The 21,874-nt window shown below is 44.6% G+C and overlaps 1 protein-coding gene and 1 pseudogene across 1 annotated transcript in view; both read left to right on the top strand.

Annotated features, from left to right (window-relative positions):
* The window catches only part of CAPN13 (calpain 13), an 87,797-nt gene that overhangs the window by 25,644 nt on the left and 40,279 nt on the right, over nucleotides 1-21,874 (top strand). The window contains exons 7-10 of the mRNA XM_066623297.1: nucleotides 2,549-2,634; nucleotides 15,389-15,484; nucleotides 17,031-17,067; nucleotides 19,988-20,050. Of these exons, the coding sequence (XP_066479394.1) occupies nucleotides 2,549-2,634; nucleotides 15,389-15,484; nucleotides 17,031-17,067; nucleotides 19,988-20,050 (282 nt within the window). The remainder of the gene's footprint in view (nucleotides 1-2,548; nucleotides 2,635-15,388; nucleotides 15,485-17,030; nucleotides 17,068-19,987; nucleotides 20,051-21,874) is intronic.
* LOC136638091 (5S ribosomal RNA) lies at nucleotides 5,818-5,936 on the top strand (annotated as a pseudogene).

Genomic DNA, 21,874 nt, shown 5'->3' with positions numbered 1-21,874 from the left:
CGATCAGGCGACGGGTCTCATATCAAACAGAGATGAGCATTTGGATCTCCAGTAGTGGACTTTTTTCAACACTTAAGTTTAGAGAGTGCTATGTATTCTTTTTACTTATTATGAGATTTCATATTCCACCCAACCCAAAAATGACAGAGTAGGTTACAGTGAAAAACATGAACATTTTTACGTCATTTCTGCCCAATGTCACATATATTCAACAGGGACCAAATGTATACACCTGTGAGCCAGGCAGAAATGGGTTAAAAAGGTGCACCAGTATTACAAAACAAATTTACCTCCAGGAATGAAAGTGGATATTTTTGAAAAATCTTATTAAATGAGTCAGGACTTTTTCTTTAAAGCCTTTTCCTTATGATAATCTAAGTTACTGCCAGGTAAGCTTTGCTAGGGACAGTATCCCACCTGTAGGGTAGCACAACAGAAAAGGTCCTTTCCTAGGTTACCACCCACCTGCTTTCAGAGAGTAGAGGAACTTGGAGCCCAATCCTGTGGTTGGCGGCATGGCTCCATGTATTGGAATTGCGGAAGATCTGGCAAGGAGGTAGATGTGGTGTCAGCAGTGGCCCCTTTAAGGGTAAGGTCTGGGCATCCAGCAGAGAGTGCTGCACAGCTGCAGCCACTTGAAGGCAATAGGGCCCTCAGGGATATAAGGAGCACCTGAGGCAGGAAGAGGGGTGTGGGTTGTAGAAGGAGTGCAGGTTGGAGGTAGGAGAGGAGACTGACTTGGCTTATTGAATTTGGAATCTGACTATGGACTGTGACTTGGCTTAATGACTTTGGACTTTGACTTGGATACTCTGACTGATTTGACTGACTACCTGGAATCTGACCTTGGACTGTGACTCTGGCTTATTGGCTCTAGACTCTGATTTGGTAACTCTAACTGATTGGACTGACTTACTTGGAATCTGTGGACTGGGACTGGACTCTGACTTTTGCTTGCTGCACTTGTGAGTTTAACAAGGGAAACTAATCAGACTTAAGCCGGCACAAGGCCCAGTGGGGAGGATCTCTGGCAGAACACACAGTCACAAACGTGCCGTAAGCTCACTGCTGGGCTTCCGCTGGTGCTAGCCCAGCACTGGCTGGTGCTGGGCTAGTGCCAGGCAGTGGCCCAGGTTCCGTGGCTCAGTGGTCTCCCAGACTGCCGGGCTGTGGAACGGGAGGCGGGGGTGTGGACAGGGGCATGGGGGAGGTGTTCTGGGGAGGGGGGAGGCTGGTGAGGGCAGACGGGCGGGAGGAGGGATCCAGGGCGCTTGTGCAGGGCTGCGCACCCTACATGAGCGCCTTTACCTTACCACCGACCTTTTGGTCGACGGTAAAGTGAGTAGCCTCATTGCTGGGCTGCTTACCTTACTCGGGGGAAGGGGACGAGCGTCCCTTTCTCCCTAGGAGCCTCCCGCGGTAGAGCGGGAGGCGCAGTATTCGGTGGCAGCCCTTTTCAGTGCCGTTGAGCCTGGGCACTCCGGGCAGCTCAGGATTGGGCTGCCAGGGAAGGCCGCTGAAAAGAATATTTAGGCAGGTTCACAGGGGATATACTGCAAGCTATTAACAGTGCAATGCTATACATGTTTACCCAACAGTAAATCCCACTGGGATCAGTGGGGCTTACTCCCAGGTAAGTGAGTATAGGAGGAGAGAAGCTTGTTAGTATCGAGCCAAGAATGTTATCCAGAATCTGATTATTGCATTTGAGCATCTGTGGCATATTTACCTGGGAGCATATCATCTTTTCCATTTATTCACAACTGGAAGCACAGGAAGCAGGAACCCTCTTGAAGGAAGTTACAATGTACTGCATTGTTTTCGGACATGTCACTGCTGCTCCTTTCCTCGTGTAGGATTATGCAATCCATGTGAAGCTCTGAATTTCTTCCTTTGAATTCTGTGTCTATATGTGTGGCCAGGTGGGGTTGACACTCATGCCCAAGATCGAGGAGATCTTTTTGCCAACATGGCCAAATCCCTTGGTGCCTGTTCTAAGTACATTACAACTCTATCCCCATAGGAAAAATTCTAACAATGCTTAACATTTATCTAATACTTTAGAATGACAAACAGCTTCACAGTACAACTTGTCCAGCCTCATCCCTGCATGACCATAATATTTTCACCATGGCTTTTTTAAAAGTAAGATATGTGGCTACATTGGCTTGGAAACACTAGAAATTTTTTCACGGAAACGAAATGCTTGAAACCTTCTATCCATACCACAATAGTGCCCATCCAGGTCATTGTTTTAGTTATGTGTTGTAACAAGTATCATTTCCCCCTTTTTTCATTTCCGTACAATGCAGCCAAGACAGATTGGCTGCCATTTTGTGGACTGTTAGGCTGTTTATACCCCATGAAAGCAGTGAGATTTAAGGGCCCTAACTGCATGCATGTTCACAGCCATTGTTTTTAGCTGCAGTCAGTCAAGGTCAGGAGCTAAAGTAATCATGGAAGGTATAAAAGCAAATTGCTGTTTTTCATCACTGAACTTCCCAGGTACACAAGGTTGTGATTGTGACATTTTCCCTGTCTTTAATAGATACCCTACAAGAATGGGAAGGTATGTTTAATCAGAATTTGGAATCCTTGGGGCTATCAAGAATGGGAAGGAGATTGGAGTGATGGGTATGACTTTTTAAGATTTCTTCTCCTAAGACGAATGAAATATTTTTAGGTCCCAGTGCATGAATTTTCTTTCTAGTGGAAGTATATAAGGTTGCCTCTCCGAGGGCTAATTGCAATGCAGAAAGGGCATGTAATTATCTGTATTTCAGCTCTACTTATCCAAAGGATTCTGCAACTCATTTGTTCTGGGACTGTGTCAGTTCTCTTCATGCCTTTACCTTGTTGCCCCGTAAACATAATTATCTCATAGGCTTTATGATTTCCAGTTGTACTCAGTGACATCGCTAGGGAGTGCGGGAATGCAGGCCGAACCAGGTGACGCACATGGGGAGGATGACACCACTACTGGCCAAAACTTTTAAAATCTTGGTATTTTTGAATAATATAATCATGTTATATATAATTTGATGCATGATGTCATGCAGAATGTAATGAAACTAACCTCATTGAAATATCTCTATCCTATCCAAAATAGCCAAAAAAAACTAGTAGTGGTGGAAGCAATGGTGCATTACCACTGCCCAGAGTGTTGCCCCTCCCACTGTGTGGGAGGAGATCCATCATGGGGGTGACATTCTGGCCTCCAGCACCAGGTGACATAAACCCTAGTGACGCCATTGGTTGCACTGGAGGTTTTTTCTAGGCATGCTGTTAAGCATTTCACATCTTCTACACTGTTACCCTGCACATGCCCAATCTCATCTGATCTTGGAAGCTAAGCAGGGTCAGGCCTGGTTAGTACTTGGATGGGAGACATACTGGGTGCTGGAGGCTTATACCATAGTCCTTCGAGACTGAAGGTTGCCAACCATCTTCTGCTTGGTATTTCAACTAGGATGAAAGTACTATGATAACAATTTCCCCAGATAGAGAACTGTGGCCCAGTTCAGACGATCCAACAGACGGTGGTTTGTCTGAAAACTGTATTGCGAACAGGGCCAGTCAAAGCTTTGGCGCTGCCTGAAGCCACTCATCCTCATGTGACTGCTACCGCCTCATGTGGCAATCCAGAGCCTCCGGTGCCCCCACGCCTCCCTAATCGGAAGCTCCAGTGTAGCCTCCCTTCCTCCATGCCAGTCCAGTTTAAGATAAACAGAAGAAAATAGAGCTTGCCGGTTTCTTAGCATATAGTGCTTCTGTTTATAACAGCAGTTCTGTTTCTGGCACAAAAGGAGGCTTTGCTGGACCTGTAGGAAAGAGGATATAGGGGGCACCATTTTGGAAGAAGGGCTAGCATGACTTTTTACGTAGATGAACCCCTGCATTGGAGTGGATGTGTGGTTGCAAATCCAGGTTCAAATTCATGGATGTGCTCATTCATGTAATTTTCCATACAATAGCTACACATTTGGTGGGGGCCTAAGACTGAAAAGTGTTTAACTTGGTTAGATTGTGCCCTGTCGTTTTACATTAGTCCTCTGTGGAGAAACCAGAGAGCTGACAATTCAGACAATGTACTGTACTTCTGAATTGAAAACTATATTGCTGACTTTGAAATAGCTTTATGTAGCCATCTTCCTTTCTTCTGGTGCCACTAATATAACTTTGCTGAAAATCTTAATATCTGGATGAGCTAGACAGAATGTGATGAGAAATGCAGGTGTGTCTGAACCTCAGTTAACAGCTACCCTGTATAGCATTTTCTGTTCTTGGAAAATGAAATTATAATCCTGGACGCAATTGAAATGTTGGTGAAGCAGTCTCAAAACTAAGCTGCACAGATGAATACAATAATTGATTCCCATTCTGTTAATGATATATAGACAATGCAATTATCATTTAATTCCTAAACAGAAGTTTTAGAATCAACACAGCTGGATATCTAATGCAATATCTGACTTGGAGGACTGCTGAAAGTAACATCATTAGCAATGTGAAGACTCAGAGCCCAATTCGGAGCTCTTAGTGCCGGTCCACAGCTGGCACGGGGTGTTGCAAACATGCCATAAGGCATGTCTGCAGCCCTCAGTGCCAGTGCTAGCTCAGTGCCTGCTGGTGCTGGGCTGGTACCAATGGACTGCTGCTGCTCCGCCACTCCACGGTTGCCAGAACTACCAGGCAGCGGAGAGGTAGGCGGGCAGGGGAAGAGGCAGGCGGAGGGCGGGGAGGAGGCGTGCTGGAGGGAGGGAGCAGGGTGGCAGGGAGGCGGGATCAGAGGGGTTCCCCCGCTCTTGATTCTATGGCAACCCAAGGGTTGCTGTAGAATTGAGTGGTCCCATTGCAGGGCTACTTGCCTTACCTGGAGGAAGGGAACGAAAGTCTCCTTTCCCTGAGGAAATGCCAGAGGCTCCCCTGTTGTGTGCAGGATGCTGCGACAGTCATTTTGGCACCACGGCGGTCCTGGTGCAATGGATAGCTCAGGATTGGGCTGTCAGGAACTTATGAAAGATGCCATTCAAGTTGATTGAAACCAATGAGAACTGCAAACTGCATCCTTGACTCTGGACTGCATGCAAAGCTTCCTCATTAAAAAAGGACAAGTTCAGGATAAAAAAATTGATTGCTCTGCTGCCTTTGGGTGGGTGAAGGAAAAAACACAGTCTTGGTTTTCTCCTTCTTAAAAGTTAAGATCTCTAGACCAGAAGCTTCATGACTTGACAAGAATGCTGCTTGTGAGGATCTCTTACCAGGGCAGAGGAGGATAGTTAACTGGCCTTTGTCTGCAAAAATTAAGAGAAGCAGAGTGGGTGCCCAGATATGTTTTTAGGCTGAAAATGATGGACAAGTGTGATGCTGATGCACAGCTCCATCCCAGCAAAATGGAAGAGGAGTATGAAAAAGATGATAAACCACATTACAAAATTGTGTTCGTCTTTCAGTACTAAATATGTGTTCCCTCTTCTACAGCTCTGACAAGTGGAATGATGTCCCAGAACAATGCAAGAAAGATCTCTATAGGAACAGACAGGATGGCGAATTCTGGTATTTTCACAACCATGTGAAATTTTCCTCAATTTCTCTTTTCATTAAATTTAAGTCCTCCATGCCTAGAATATATGACCATATGTCCCTGCAGTGAACCATACTTATTTTGTGGGTTCTTCTGTACTTCAGCCTTCAGACATGGCTGCAGTTCACAAAGCTTTTTACGACAGTACCCCCCACACTAAGCACATGTGAAACAGATCTTGGAGAAAATTAATGGTCATATTTATTATTGTCAGCACATGGATATGTTTGTTTGCAGTGGGTCCTGTTACCCTGCACATGCCCGATCTCGTCTGATCTTGGAAGCTAAGCAGGGTCAGGCCTGGTTAGTACTTGGATGGGAGACCGACTGGGAATACCGGGTGCTGTAGGCTTATACCATAGTCTTTCCAGACTGAAGGTTGCCAACCTAGTGGGTCCTGCCCAGATGGTCATCCTCAGGTGTGTGGGCACCTAAACTGGAGAATGCAGTTATAGCCTGAATCCCTACTTCCGGCTTAACTGCCCAGGCTCAGAATCTAAGATTAACTCAAGGCTGTCCCAGCTTCTTCACAGCCAATCCCTGATAAAGGGGGTCAAGAAAGCAGAATTGCCTTGCCAGCCCTGCTCTAGAAGATCACTAAGGCTGGTGCTACAATTCAAGTCTGTGTGTCCACCAGCCTGCGCCCTAATGCCAGAGGGCCACTTGGAACTGGTTCTGGCCATCCCTCATAACCCTTGCATACATAAGTACAGACACCTTTAGATCCTTATCCCTCCTGCCCACACCATTCCTCTAGTCATGGACAACCTGATACCTCCCACAAGGAACACACAGTCTGGGGTAGGCGAAAAAACCATACTCCCCAAGCCAATCTGGAATGTGTTAAAAAAAATTCTTACCTGGTGTCCCCAACGGGGCGACCAGCCAGGCATCAAACTATGTAACAAAAGGGCAGGAGGGTGGGCTTTGCATTCACTGCAACAATGGTGTTAGTCTTCTTACAGGCCCTTCAAAGGCTTGTTTGCACACAACCAATCCTGGTTGAGCAATGAAACCACAGGTGCGGGGGTGAGTGGCACAAGTTAGCCTGGCCTGCACAAGCATGTGGATGGAGAGGCATTCTAAGAATGTGATTGGTAGCATATGGGTTGTATGCCTTAAGCAGCTATCAACCAATAGCCTTTTATATGTATTTGGTTAGAATGCTGGAAAGTCCACTTTCCAGAAGTGTTTATACATTTCATGACTGGATTGAAAATTCAAAGGATTGAAAATTCAAAGGAATCTTGAATGTGTGCATCCAAATATGAATATGTGAACCCTTCAAGAACTGTTTATAGTCTTGCTGAAAAGGGGCTGGTGGGTTTCCCCTTGAAATGCAAATGTACTCTAGGAGTAAATACTAATGTCAGTTTGAGGTGTCACAGTGAAATTTTTCTTTTTCATCAGGATGTCATATCAAGATTTCAAAGTCGTTTTTTCCTACCTGTGTATTTGCAATGAAGTACCAACCTTCCTGGACTTTGGAGACCAGAGAAACACAATATGGTCCATGCGTATGAGTTTCAACCAATGGAATCAAGGAGGAAGCATCTATCAGAAAGGTAAAAAGGAACCTAACCTCATCCATCTCAAGTTCCCAAATACTTCAACCAACACATCTCATAGCTCAGTCTCAAGGACCCTGGCCCGATCCACCCCATTCTGCCCTCCCGCACCTAAAACATCCCTTTCCTGCCTCCAAAATGCCCTCCCGTCATCCTCTTCCAGCTCCTATGTCAGTTGATGCAACCTTACCTGTGCTGACTCCACAATGCCGCACCAGCAGGCTGGCACAGACTGTTGGGTCAGCACTGCTTGCTCACAAATAGTTCCAAATATACTTTATGGCACATTTGTGACACTCTGAGCTGGCACTGGGTTGGCTGCACTGACTCAACTGGGACGTAGGATTATGCTGTTAGTTTTAATAATACGATAGTATCAGGTGCTTTTGGTCAACAGGAATATCTGTGTACTTGAGGATTGCATTGCCATCACTACTGTTTGAATAGAATCTACTCCCACTTATACAAGATTAAGGCACAGGGCTTCCAGGTCAGACAGTACAATTTAGGCCCCAGTCTTATCCAACTTTACAGCGCCAATGCAGCCCTGAGGTAAGGAAACAAATGATACCTTAACTTGAGGAGGCCTCCATGACTGCCCCCCACTGCAGGATGCAGTGCACACCCTGTTAACACAGCTGCATAAGTGCTGGAAAGTTGATAAGGATTGGGCCCTGAGTGGTATACATGAGTCCACGTACTTCTTTTTAGGTTAGCCACTGATGGGATACCCAAAAGGAGGTTGTCCTGTAAGAATGTTGAACTGGTGCCTAGTAAAGATGAAAGGCTGAAGAGGCAAACATTGCACCTGTTTGCCTCTTACACAGGACCATGAATCTACACAAATGTATTTTGAATATAAAATGTAGCTTTAAAATAGAAAGAGAAGGTTGGAGGCCTTAACAACCCCAGGCTCTGACAAGGGATTTAATCTAACCTGTTGCACACATCTGCTAATAGCAATGGTGATGTTTTGCAACAGGTGCCTATTCAAGAAACCCACGCTATTCCATCCAGGTAGTAGAACCTGACCTGAAAGACTACAATGTTGTGGTGTCTCTGATGCAAAGGCCTGGAAATTATATAAGTGACACGGATCTACTGCCCATTGGTTTCCAGATAATTGGGGTAAGTAACAACAGTCAGCAGAGTTTTTAAATAAGATGTACTGGCAAATGCATTTTGACTTTCCATCCTCATTTGGGATACAAAGTCATGGGAGATCAGTAAAAGTAGCATTTCTGGAATAGAGAAATATAGGAGGCTATATAGGAAGTGATAACATGCACTGGGTAGATTTTTTTGGGAAAAACCCTCACTAGACTCTAAGGTGAAAGCAACTACAATAAAAACATCAGGAGTGCTGTGGAGAGGGCACAAGTTTGGGGTCAAGTTTTCCAGTACCGAAAAAAGAATCAATGACCAGGTGAGATATTTCAAGTAAGTTATGAAGTAGCACACTGGAGAATATGCAGTTATCGTACTTGTTTGTTTTTATTTTCCACATTTTTATACCACCCTTCCTCCAAACAGCTCAGGGTGGTGCACACAGCTGTTCCCCTCCTGTTGCCCTCACAACAACCCTGTGAGTTGGGTGAGGCTGAGAGAAAGTGACTGGCCCACGGTCACCCAGGAAGCTTTGTGGCTGAGGGGAGATTCGAACCTGGATCTTCCAGGTCTAAGTCTACCTCCCAAACCACTACAACATTCTGGCATTTCATGTACTTAAGCTTAGCGACAGTGTGAGCAACAGTTTTCTGGAGAATCAAATAATTCAAATCCCGTTTGCCTCCACTCGTATCAATGAGGGAGAAAGGTAACTCCCTTCCTCACCAAGGTTATGGTAGCAAATAGGATTTGATTTCAACAAAAATAATGGCAAGTTTACTTTTCAAAGTGAAAATGAATTATACGTTTGATGAAATATCAAAATGTTAAATGAAACAAAGACCATATCCAAAAAAACTTTAAATACTTGTTTTTTCATGGAAGTGACTTTCAGCACAATCCTATCCATGCCAACTCAGAGGCAGTTGCCATTGCGTTCAATAGAGTTTACTCTCTGCAAAGTTTGTATAGGATTACAGCATATATCCATAAGAACATAAGAACAACCCTACTGGATCAGGCCATAGGCCCATGTAGTCCAGTTTCCTGTATCTCACAGCGGCCCACCAAATGCCCCAGGGAGCACACCAGATAACAAGAGACCTCATTCTGGTGCCCTCCCTTGCATCTGGCATTCTGACACAGCCCATTTCAAAAATCAGGAGGTTGTACATACACATCATGGCTTGTAACCCGTAATGGATTTTTCCTCCAGAAACTTGTCCAATCCCTTTTTAAAGGCGTCCAGGCCAGATGCCATCACCACATCCTGTGGCAAGGAGTTCCACAGACCAACCACACGCTGAGTAAAGAAATATTTTCTTTTGTCTGTCCTAATTCTCCCAACACTCAATTTTAGTGGATGTCCCCTGGTTCTAGTATTGTGTGAAAGGGTAAAGAGCATCTCTCTAGCCACTCTGTCCATTCCCTGCATAATTTTGTATGTCTCAATCATGTCCCCCCTCAGGCACCTCTTTTCTAGGCTGAAGAGGCCCAAATGCCATAGCCTTTCTTCATAAGGAAGGTGCCCCAGCTCAGCAATCATCTTACTTGCTCTCTTTTGCACCTTTTCCATTTCCACTATGTTTTTTTTGAGATGTGGCGACCAGAACTGGACACAATGCTCCAGGTGTGGCCGTACCATCGATTTGTACAACGGCATTATAATATTAGCCGTTTTGTTCTCAATACCTTTTCTAATGATCCCAAGCATAGAATTGGCCTTCTTCACTGCCGCCGCACATTGGGTCAACACTTTCATCGACCTGTCCACCACCACCCCAAGATCTCTCTCCTGATCTGTCACAGACAGCTCAGAACCCATCAGCCTACATGTAAAGTTTTAATTTTTTTGCCCCAATGTGCATGACCTTACACATACTGACATTGAAGCGCATCTGCCATTTTGCTGCCCATTCTGCCAGTCTGGAGAGATCCTTCTGGAACTCCTCACAATCACTTCTGGTCTTCACCACTTGGAAAAGTTTGGTGTCATCTGCAAACTTAGCCACCTCACTGCTCAACCTGTCTCCAGGTTATTTATGAAGAGGTTGAAAAGCACCGGTCCCAGGACAGATCCTTGGGGCACACCGCTTTTCCATTGTGAAAATTGCCCATTGACACCCGCTCTCTTTTTCCTGGTCTTCAACCAGTTCTCAATCCATGAGAGGACCTGTCCTCTAATTCCCTGACTGTAGAATTTTTTTTAGTAATCTTTGGTGAGGGACTGTGTCAAACTGAAAGTCCAGATATATAATGTCTATGGGTTCTCCCGCATTCACATGCCTGTTGACCTTTTCAAAGAATTCTATAAGGTTCGTGAGGCAAGACTTACCCTTACAGAAGCCATGCTGTTTCTCCCTCAGCAAGGCCTGTTTGTCTATGTGTTTTGAGATTCTATCTTTGATGAGGCATTCCACCATCTTACCCCGTATAGATGTTAGGCTGACTGGCCTATAGTTTCCCGGGTCCCCCCTCTTTCCCTTTTTAAAGATAGGCGTGACATTTGCTATCCTCCAGTCTTCTGGCACCGTGGATGTTTTCAGGGACAAGTTGCATATTTTAGTCAAGAGATCAGCAACTTCATTCTTCAATTCCTTAATAACTCTTGGGTGGATGCCATCAGGGCCCGGTGACTTATTAATCTTTAATTTATCAATGAGGTCTGAAACATCTTCTCTTTTAACCTCTATCTGACTTAAATCCTTGGTCAGGAGGGACCATTGAGGCAGCGGTATCTGCCCGAGGTCTTCTGCTGTGAAGACAGATGCAAAGAACTCATTTAATTTCTCTGCCATCTCGAAGTCTCCTTTTATGTCCCCTTTCCCTCCCTCACCATCCAGAGGGCCAACCGCCTCTCTGGCAGGTTTCCTGCTTCTAACATATTTGAAGAAGCTTTTATTATTCCCCTTAATGTTGCTGGCCATGCGTTCCTCATAGTCTCGCTTGGCCTCCATCCATCTATTTTAGTTTTGTAGAATCATTTCATTTTTGTTTATGAAACAAATTTCATCAATGTTCTTTTGCTCTCCCTACAAAGAGGAATACAGGTGCATGTCGCTTAGCAATGTTCCGTCCAGCAATGGGACGCATATACAATGGCCGTCACTGGTCCCTGTTCCCCTTCCTTGAAGCCTCCGAAGTCAAGGGGAGCTGTGCTTTTCTGAGCCCCGCAGAGATAGTGTGCAGCTGCACACTGCCTCTGCGAGACTCAGAATGGCTGTTTTGGCCAGAAGATGTGATGATTTTTTTTTTGCCTTATAAGGTATTCAGAGGCCCATGGAAGCTCCTGGAGGGCTTCTCTGGGCCTGCAAATGCCTTATAAGGTTTAAAAAAAAAAAAAGCCAATTCTGGTTTCCACTGAGAAACCGTTTTTGACCAAAACGGCCATACTGAGCTTTGCAGAGGCATCGCACGGTTGCATGCTGCCTCGGTGGGGCTCAGAAAAGCCCAGCTCCCCTCGGCTTCAGAAGCTTCATTTAATGTCAAGCATCACTTGACGATGAGGGTGCAGGAACACATCCCTGTTGTTAAATGACGCACGCCATTATTTGTTAGGAAACAAAACTTCTAATATGAGGACTTCTACATCCTGAAACTCTTCACTATTTTAAAACATGCGTCCTTTCATTAATCAGCAAATATCAGAGAAAAAATGTTTTATTTTAATTTGAACTGTAAAATCTATGCAGGCTTACTGGAAGGAAAGTTCCATTGAATTCTGCAGGGGTTACTGGTGAGTAAACATCCATAGGATCAGATGGAAATTATAAGATTGGGTTTATTATACCACACATACCAAAATTCACTGCAAGCATTATACATGGAACCCCTCATTTCAAGAACAGGATTTGAAAAAGCAGTTCAAGCACACGTTTATCCAAGTGCTGGTTTTCACGTGGGATTACTCCAAAATAACCAGCTTAATTACTGTATTTCACTTCCTTTGAAAGGAGAACTGAGGTATTACCCTTTCAAGATGCTATTCAGAATAATAACCTCTCCACTATAGTTTGTCTCCAGTTGTTTTTTTTTTTTTTTTCTTCCAGATTTAACAGATTTTACAGTTCTGTTGTTTCATTGCTCAAATGGCAAATTCTGCCCTTCAGGTAAAAATAGCCTGAAAAAATACTAAATAATAGTATTTTAATTACTAGATAATACTAAATAATAGTATTTTAATTATTTAGGCATGTATTTTTAGCATTTCTAGCGTACCTTCCTATTTAAATAAATACAAGGCGGCGCATTCATAAGTAATCATATATACAAAGTTTTTTACCCCCAGCCTCAGACAGTTTACTTACAGTGCAATCCTATACGTCTGTGGTTTTCAAACTCCTAAGGAGTTTTGAAGACTGCAGTTAAGTCCTTGCAGGGGAGAGGGGGAAGCAGCGGGGGCAGGGGGAAGGCATTCTGAATGCCTTACCTGGTTGGATAGGTGCAGTGGGGTCTGGTGGTGAGGCTGCAGCACTGCCACCACTTGCAGCAGTGCTCACAGCATGGCTGCCCATGGCATACTGCCCAATCCTGTAATAGTTTAAGCCAGTGGTTTTCAAACTGGGGTGTCGTGACGCCCCAGCCTGAGAGACCTGGGCAATTCTCTGGGAGAAACCCTGGGGGAAGGCAGAGAAGTGATGCCCAGCATCATGCCTCTGATTGGGGTGCAGGGGCACACTGCCACTCACTGCCGCCTGTAGGAGCCTCCGGGGGGTTGGGGTAGCCCAGCGCCAGCCTCAGCAGGGCTCCCTACAGAGTGCAGAGCCCCCCAGAAGGCGATTGCAACCAGTTCTGGTTTTGTGATCGAGAAACCAGAAGTGGTTGTGATCGCCTTCTAGAGGGCTCTGTGCTGCATGGGGAGCTCTGCCGAGGCTGGTGCCAGGCTCCTCCCACCCCCAGGAGGCTCCTGCAGGCGGCAGTCAGTGGCAGCACACCCAATCAGAGGCGCGATGCTGGGCATAGCATCTCTGCCTTCCCGCCCCTTAAGGGAGAATTGCCCAGGGCTCTCAGGCTGGGGCATCACAACACCCCAGTTTGAAAACCCCTGGCCTAAACTACTATAGGATTGGGCTGTAGATCTCAAACACACAACCAAAAACACCAGTCTTATGAGGTAGATGTTACTAGAGTCTTGTGCAATTTTGTGGGTGTGACAGCCCAATCCTATCCACACTTTTCTGAGAGTAGGCCCCATTGACTCTAATGGGACTTACTTCTGAGTAGACATGCACAGGATTGGGCTGCCACTCTTAAATTTTGCAGTGTGATTCAAGTCGTGGGGAAAAGAATGAGAAAATAGGTAGAGAGCTGGAGCAAACAGGAAATGTTATCTGCTTTAAGAGTTATAATTAGGACTAAAATAATTGAGTAATCAATATGGTTAATGTATTCATTAAGCACAAATTAAAAATGTGGGTTTTTAATTAGATTTTAACTGGACTATCCCCTGGAAGAGTGCTTAGCACTAATGGCGTTCTTGTAAATGTTCCAGGACTGGGATCTCAGAAGCCTCTTGCCATTTATGGCAGCAACCTGAGAGCACGTGACACTGTTCCGGCTTTTGCACCACTATAAAGGGCCTTGCACTGCCAGAACTCTGCATCTGGCAGCGCAAGTCCCTCTCCTCTCCCCCCCCCCCACACACTGTACTACCCCTTGCTCAGTGCAGCGGCTTTAGAGAGCAGAATGTCACTATGTGAAAACAAGGATGCAAAATGCATTAGAAAGACACAGGCAGATTGGTTCAAAACATTCCTGGTGTTCTAAAGGCATTCTGAGCCATGCAGACAAAAGAAATGCTTATACTTGAATGGTTCCATTAGCTCGGAAAGAGCTGTCCCCATTTAGGTCTGCTGAAGTTTTAATTCATCATGTCTGCGAGTTCAAAATACCTCCCATGCTCCCCCTTAAAAAATGTTTCTTTCTTCCCCTTTGCAAGAAGGCAGTTTGTAATTTTTCCCCCCTCTTCCCAAAGGCATGGCTCATAAATTATTGTGCCACACTGTGTAACCATTCTAAATGGGATTTATACACTCCAGTGTATTTGTAAGGATATGTTTAGTAAGGGTTTTTATTATGCTGTCTTTATATGTCATCACAGTAATAGCTGTTACATTTTATTTATTGTTACATCTTGATGAAAATATTGGAACAGCAACAAATATGACAGGGTACATTGTTTTCTTATGAGAATGGAAACCAGTTCACACATGGCTAAAGATATGTGAGCAAGCAAGTGGCTATGTTCAGAAGGGTACCAAAAATGTATATATCATCCTCTGCTCCCAAAAAGGTTGGGTCCTAACACTCTGGTTGACATATCAGTGATCTTTCCCAAGTGCTCATTGTTTTTCCTCTATAAAACCATGAACTCCACCCACTGCTCTTCCTAATGTTTAGATCAGGAGTGCCCAAACTCTGGCCCAGAATACATGTTCCTCTTTCCCAGTACTGGGTGCCTGATTGTTTGGGTGCATTGGGGCACAGACCTGCACTGGAATCCACCCCCCCATGATGCCCCTAACCCCTGATGGCATGCTGGGCATTACTACTTCCACTGGTAATTTGAGAGTTCAGAGCAATTGTGATCCTGAACCCCTTGCTGCCTGGGGCCAGGACTGCAAAATACTCCCCCCTGGCAGAAAAACATTTTTCAACCTTCTGAGGGCTACAGAGGCTGCACATAGTCTCCCTGGCCCTCAGTAGGCCAAAAATGTCACTTCCAGTTACTTCCTGTTTTTGGTCAAAAACCAGAAGTGACCTTTTTAGGCCTTCTGGAGGCCTCAGAAGGCATACTTCAGGGTGGGGAAGCCGTGTGTGGGCCTCTAAGACCCTTTAAAGATTTTTTTAATAGATAGCAGGGGAGAGGGTCACATGGGTACCCCCTGCCGAGTGGTGCCCTAGGGCGTTTGCCTGCTGATCCCCCCGGGTATGCCAATGGTTTAGAGATCAGCCTCCACTGATAGAGTCTCTGGTGGCTGTGAGACTTCAGCCACTCTCCAACCTGGCTGACTTTTGACACCACTCTTGATTTGCTTTTCTTCTCATATATTGTGTCCAAGGATGGAACCCCACCATACAAGACGACACTTAAGCAAATACGTGATATCACTCATTATTTTCACTTGAGCCCTGGGAGCTACACCATTATTCCAGAAACATCCCTAGGAGGTCAGGAGTCTGAATTTATTCTTCGAATTTTTCAAAAGAGACGGCAGAACATCAGGTAAAGCTGTTATGAATACAATCACAGTTGGAAGAAATAGAGAGAACCCAATTCACCAAATCTCTCCCTCACCCACTAGTACTGCGACAAGGATTGTGTGTCGTCAGTTTCAGAATTGTTCCCAAAAACTCTCCTCATAGTCTATGAGAATGTGGATACCAAGACTTCTTTGGCTATTAACTATGTAAAGATTTGCCAGCATAGGCACCAAATGTTAAATGTTAATATTTGGGATTTGACAAGATTTGACATCAGCACGTGTTACTTCACTGTGATATTCAGTTTTAATATTTGACTGATAGTATTAGACAATGTTGGATAATTGATATGCAGCAGCATGTCTCATCTGAAGGTATTTGATAATTGGTATGCCACAATATTTAGAATCTGACTGTGACTGATAGTTCATATGCAATATTTAACATCTGACAGATTACAGCTTACAAGATTTCATATTTGATACCTGCCACAATTAACCATAGATATCCCACATAATGTGGCATCTGACCACAAGATGATAGTGGTATGGATGAATAAATGTTGAGACACTCACACTCCTGCAATAGACACAACATAGAGCAAATAAAGGCTACATTAGACAAGAGCTGATATCCAGCACCGTTCAATATTCATTTAAAATCAAAGCAGAAAGTTCCTGGACTCCAGATATCTAGAAGATTTCTAGGGGCTATTTTGCCTCCTTTAAATGTGACACTCACAGATTGCTGAACTGCATCTTTCTCTGATGACCTGTGCATATTTATTTATTTTATTGCTAATCTTATCCTGGCTTGTGTCAACTTGTGTTTTTCATTAGTGATATTTCTATTTACAACTTGTCTGAGAGAGAATGCCAACTGACCCTTTGATAATGCTGCTACTCAGAGTAGAAGGGCACATGACATGAAGTTCTGTGACTCTTTCCTTGTAGGACTTTCTTTTATCAAGCAGCTGCAGGTAAGAAGTGGTGGACCAGAAGACTGGAAAGAAAGGGCTGCTGAAAAGGAGACATTGTACAGTTAATTGACAGTGCCTGAATACAACACAAGTGGGACTACATATTAGGGGTAGTTCTGTGTTTCTTCTCTTGAAGTGCTTTCTATTATTAGATAAGCGGCTTCAGGAAATTTCAGATCAAATGGAAGACTGGTAGGAAAATGCACTCTTTAAACCTTTCCACTTGCCTGCTCAGTATCTCCCCCCTGCTGCTTTTCTTTCCAAGAGGTCAAAGGCCTAAGTCCTGAATCTTTCATCTCTTGGAAGGAAAAGCAATTTTCAGAGGGGTATGTGTGCATTTGGCTGGGAGGGAAAGGGTTTTCAGTTCAACCTAGCAGCCATATTCCCCCTTCAGACTATTTAAAGTCTGCTATGGTTCTAGGTGAGGACACCCCACCAGGAAGCTGTGTGCAGTCTTGTTTAATCAATCAGTTAAGTTACCAACTTGTGCTGGAGCCTAAATTCAATAGTCAAGGTTTAACGAGCAAATGTACTGCCCTCATTTGAGAATGAGAAGACCACTTATTTTTGTACTTTTTTTTCCTCTTAGGCAATCACATGCCAAGCTCACTTCAGTCAAGCCAAAGGTATGTAGATATAAATAGTTGTGTTGTTGTTAAAACCCAATCCCTGCAGCCCAATTACAGCCCAAGGCTATTCTGGATTGGGCCGTCAGGGAGAGGGATTTCACCGGAAGAGGCTTCCATGGTCATAAAATGGCTAGTTGCCTCAAGAAGTGGTAGTGCTTTCCATCCATTGAAGGACCCTGCCTTGGTTGCTGGAGCAGGTAAGGCAGCAGCAGGGGCACAGAGGGGGTGAAATTGGGCAGGGAGGAGGTGAATCCCCTCTGCCAGCAACCTCCCTGCCCCCTTTCTCTCCTTGGACTTGCGCCAGCTATTGCAGACCCATTGCAGAGCACTATTTAAGTTAAGAGTCAGGGGATTTAGGTTTCCTTTCCCCTCTAAAGTTTCCCGATCTACCACCACCCTACTGAATATAGCATGCTCCTTTTCGGTGCAGCTGCACCAGCGGGGGAGGGAGGGGGGAAGAATAGGATTGGGCTCTCAATGTCGTATTTCATAATTGTGTGTTTGTGTTGTGTTTCTACCCTGCTTTTCCATTTATAACAATGCTCAAGACAGGTTAGAATAGCGGAAAATCATTGCCACCCCCTCCCCTAAGAAGTTGAACTCCACTTGTGTCATAGAGCTCTCCTATCTGTTGGAGTTTCACAGTGGAGAAAAGGCCATCAAGTTGGTTTTTTCCAGTGCTGCTGCAATGACAGGAGACACCACTGTTCTTCATTTCTTTAAAACTACAATTTTTCAGCAAGTCCGCCATGTTATCTAGCTGAGAAACCTCATGCTTTTGAATGATTGAGGACATTCTACAGGAGAGGGACATGCCCATTGACACTATTGTTTCCCTATATATCCCAGGGTTCAGTACTAAAAATCAATTCTGGGGCTGAAGACCCAATCTTTTCAAGGCCTTCCACTGCTGGAGCCAGTGTTCCAGAGCACAAGGCCCTTTATGGCCACATGGAAGCTGGGCTGCCATTGCACATCTCCGGTCGCTGCCACGAATGGACAGCAGCAAGGTGTGTAGAGCAGTGGGTCCCAAAGCCTTCACCAGTGGGTGTGTCATGAGCAGAGAGGGGGAGGAAGGACCTTGCACCAGGATCCTGTCCCACTGAGATCTTACCCTCAGCTTATTGCAATAAATGGACTCCAAGTTTTAGGGTTCATATAGCAGTCTTACTTTAATAGAAAGCTTGATTTGCTCTGAAAAATAGAATTACTACATGCTAGCTTGGGTCATTTAAAATGAGTGTCAAAGGAGCTATTTCAAATTTATAATGAGTAAAGTCAAATATTTTTACCATCTCTGCAAACATTAAACCCCATGATACACAGAGAGGTTAAATGGCTGGTTTAAGACTGACAGGAGAACATTCAAATTTTAGTTTTATAGCTATTTTAAACTGCCTTCACTTAAGATAGTTTCCTGAATGTGGAGCCAAGTCTCTTTCATAGGTCAAAATCTAGCAAAATCTGAGGCCATTTTCAGTCCCATTGATTTCAATGGGATAAACATGTTTAAAGCTCCCACTGAAATCACTAGCACTTAAATGCTGAACTTTGGACACATCACGCCTATAACTAGCTGCTAATTAACAGGGAACCATTCTACTGTATTTAGGTGCCTTGAACCACAATAAAATGTGAACCTACAAGGATGGCTGCTTCTAGTTCTTACAGAACTAATTATGAGTTAGTTTACTGTGCTGTTGTCCTGAGAGATCCCTGGAATGCCTCAAAATTGTTAAATGCCCAGAGAAGTGTGACATATTAAAGGTGCACTTTGGTTGCAAATGGAGCAGGTGGTAATCACATGACTATGTCACAATGTGGCAAACTCTTGACAGGTCCAGTGGTTGGTTCACAAGTCCATGACTCAATCATGTTCTCAATACAGTCGTGCGCCAGTTAACGACAGGGATTGGGACCGTGATCTCTGTCATCAAGCGGTGCTTGATGCAATCCGGTCCCTTTGCAGGGAAGGGGATGCTCTGTTCCCCTCCCCTCCAGAAGGTTGTCTGAGCTTCCCAGAGGCAGTGCACATTCGCCTGCAGCCTCTGTGGAGCTCAAAATGAGGAAACCAGAAATTGCGCGAAAGATGTGACTTCACTTAGTGTGAGCCTTGCAGAGGCAGCACACGGACTTGCACTGTCTCTGGGAGGCTCAGACAACCCTCTGCAGGGAAGGGGAGCAGAGCTCCCCTCGCTTTCGGAGGGTAGGGGTGTGCACCCCTGATGACCATGTGACCGCGCGTGGTCGTCGGTTATGCAATCCTGGCATAAGCCGGAACATCACAAAGTGGTGTACACCTGTTTTCCAGTTTAATTGTGTGAATTAAATCAGCTGATGTGTCTAACTTTGGTGTGTCCTCTGCAGCTCATCACCTGTGACTCCCATCTTTGCTGTCTTTTTATTGCTTTTCAGCTTTGTTTTGTTACATAAGCTTGGCACATTCTCCCAGTGAATGACTGCCAATTGTTTGCATTCATCCTTGAGGCTTTGTTGAAATAATTTCTGAAACCTCCCTGTTTCACAAAGCCATCATAAAATCACACAGGTTTTTGTTCTACTGTGCAGACTTTTTCATTTCTACTTCCTAGAGCTTGCACACACAAAAAAAGTTGGTTAATCAGAAATTTGTATGTGCGGAAAGGTAGTTTATGTTTGCCTGAACGAGCAAGGGACTAGAGGGTGGAATTTAGTGAAGATCATTAGGAGGGAATAATTGAGAATCAGATAACAGGGTTTGAACTTCTGTTGTATTGTGTTTCTTTTTGCTTTTAGACTTTTGGGGCATCCGACTGAGTCTTTTTTTTGTGCAAATGGTGCCAATTGTATATTTCAAGAAACATCTGTGGGCCATGTGAATAATAATAATATGTCTCAAACTGATTTTTTTGTACATGCATGCTTTCCTTTGATCCAGGATATGCCCACGTGGAATCAAGACGACTTCTATGAAAGCATCTTCCTAAGATATGCTAATCAGGTATGTTGAATAAAGAAGCTGTGTGCATGTGGAACTGGAAAACAAAAGTCTCCTGTCTCGCTTTCAATCCAAGCTTAGGAATTGAAGATCTCAAGTGAGTATCTCATAACACTATTGATTTGCCAGCTGCTATAACAAATAGGGCAAGGGACCCAACTAGAATGCAATCGGTGGCTCAGGGCTGATGGCTAGTGGGGAGAAAGCTGTTCCTTAAACAAGCAATTAGCAGTAACCCTTTGTTACAGATATATGTGGGTATGTTTATCATATTTTATTGTGATCAGACATACTTCCAGTTTGCACTTGCTGTGTTTGGAAAGCTGACATCAGTCAATGTTTGGGTAATTGATTCCCATTCTTTGTGAGCCAAGCTGCATGTGTTCACAGGAGATGCTCTTAATGGCTTAATAAACTGTTATAAAGGACTCCTTGACTTAGTCAAGAGAAAAATTGCTGCCAAAAGCTTCTGCACAATAGACCTCTCACAGCTAATAGCTATATCAACGCATAAAAGGTGAAAATGACACTGCCTACTGGGAATAATGCACCAGGTTTGTCTCTGGGAGCACTAAGGGCAAGAAGGGAAGATTTTGCATGGCTCATGAGTCAGGCAACTGCAAGCTGCAGGGGCGATGGGCCAGAATCTCAGCTCTCTTACACCTTTGTGGAAGGGCAATGAAATGATACAGCTGGTATGGTTGAAGATGATCCTACTTGTGAACAGCAAAATACCTGTTGTCCTTATTTCCGTTCCTCCTTATTATCTCCTAAGAAGCTGTTGGCAATTGCTTAAGAATAAAAAGTAAACCAGACTTCAAGTTGCTTTTGGCAGAGTTAACATAAAAACTTAGCAGCCCTGGAATGGACAGCACAGGTCTATGCATGTCTAATCAGATGTAAGTCCCACAGTATTCAGTGGGGCTTACTCCCAGGAAAGTGTAGGATTGCACCCTAATATTATTCCCTGACTGCTCTTCGGGAACGCGCGTTTGTGCTATCGCACGCTGCTGGGCTGCTTTGCAAACAGTGAGCAGCACTAACACAGTGGCGTCACTAGGGTTCACCTCACCTGGTGTGGGATGCCAGCACGTCACCCCCCCATGCGGTGGGCAGGGCAACACCCTAGGTGGTGGGTGTGGTGATGTACCATCACTCTGCCCCCACTGGTTTTTTGGCTGTACTTTTTGACAGAACAAGGATAGAACATATTCTGCATGAAATCGCACATTGATTGATATATAACATGATGTTATTATTCCTCCAAACTGTGATTTTAGTGATTTTGGTCACTAGTGGTGTCACCCACCCAGCCCCCCAGCTGGGTGTCAGCTTACTAACATCTTATTGCAGCAGTTCTCAAACTTTTAGCACTGGGACCCACTTTTTAGAAAGACAATCTGTCCAAGATCTACCAGAAGTGGAAGCGACATCATCAGGCAAATTAAAATAAGTATAAATAATTAAAGTAAACAAATAAATAAGCAGAAGCCAGCCCTGTTCCACCAAGTAAATTTCCTCTGTAGCCTGCCTGCAATAACACCCCCCCCCCTCCAAAACCAGTAAGGTATACAGCCCTACCCAGTTCAATTTACGAACTTCTGTTTAAACCACATCGCTGTCAGGATCCACCTGGCTTTGCAAGTCTCAAAAAAGTTCACCTTATCAGCTGAAGCCTCTGTTTTGATCCTTTTTAGTGGGAGGGGGGGAGGCTGCCTTCTGGAGCATTTGTTGAGCTCCAGTTCCATCAGATCAGGACCATTCTGGTGGCTTCACATTCCCCTTTGCCTGGCCTGACCACCAGCCAAGGCATGTTTGCTTACTCTT

This window comes from Tiliqua scincoides, chromosome 1 (genome assembly GCF_035046505.1).
Source record: "Tiliqua scincoides isolate rTilSci1 chromosome 1, rTilSci1.hap2, whole genome shotgun sequence".
NCBI lineage: Eukaryota > Metazoa > Chordata > Lepidosauria > Squamata > Scincidae > Tiliqua > Tiliqua scincoides.
The sequence above is the reverse complement of the archived record's forward strand: the minus strand, read 5'-3'. Positions and strand labels throughout refer to the sequence as shown.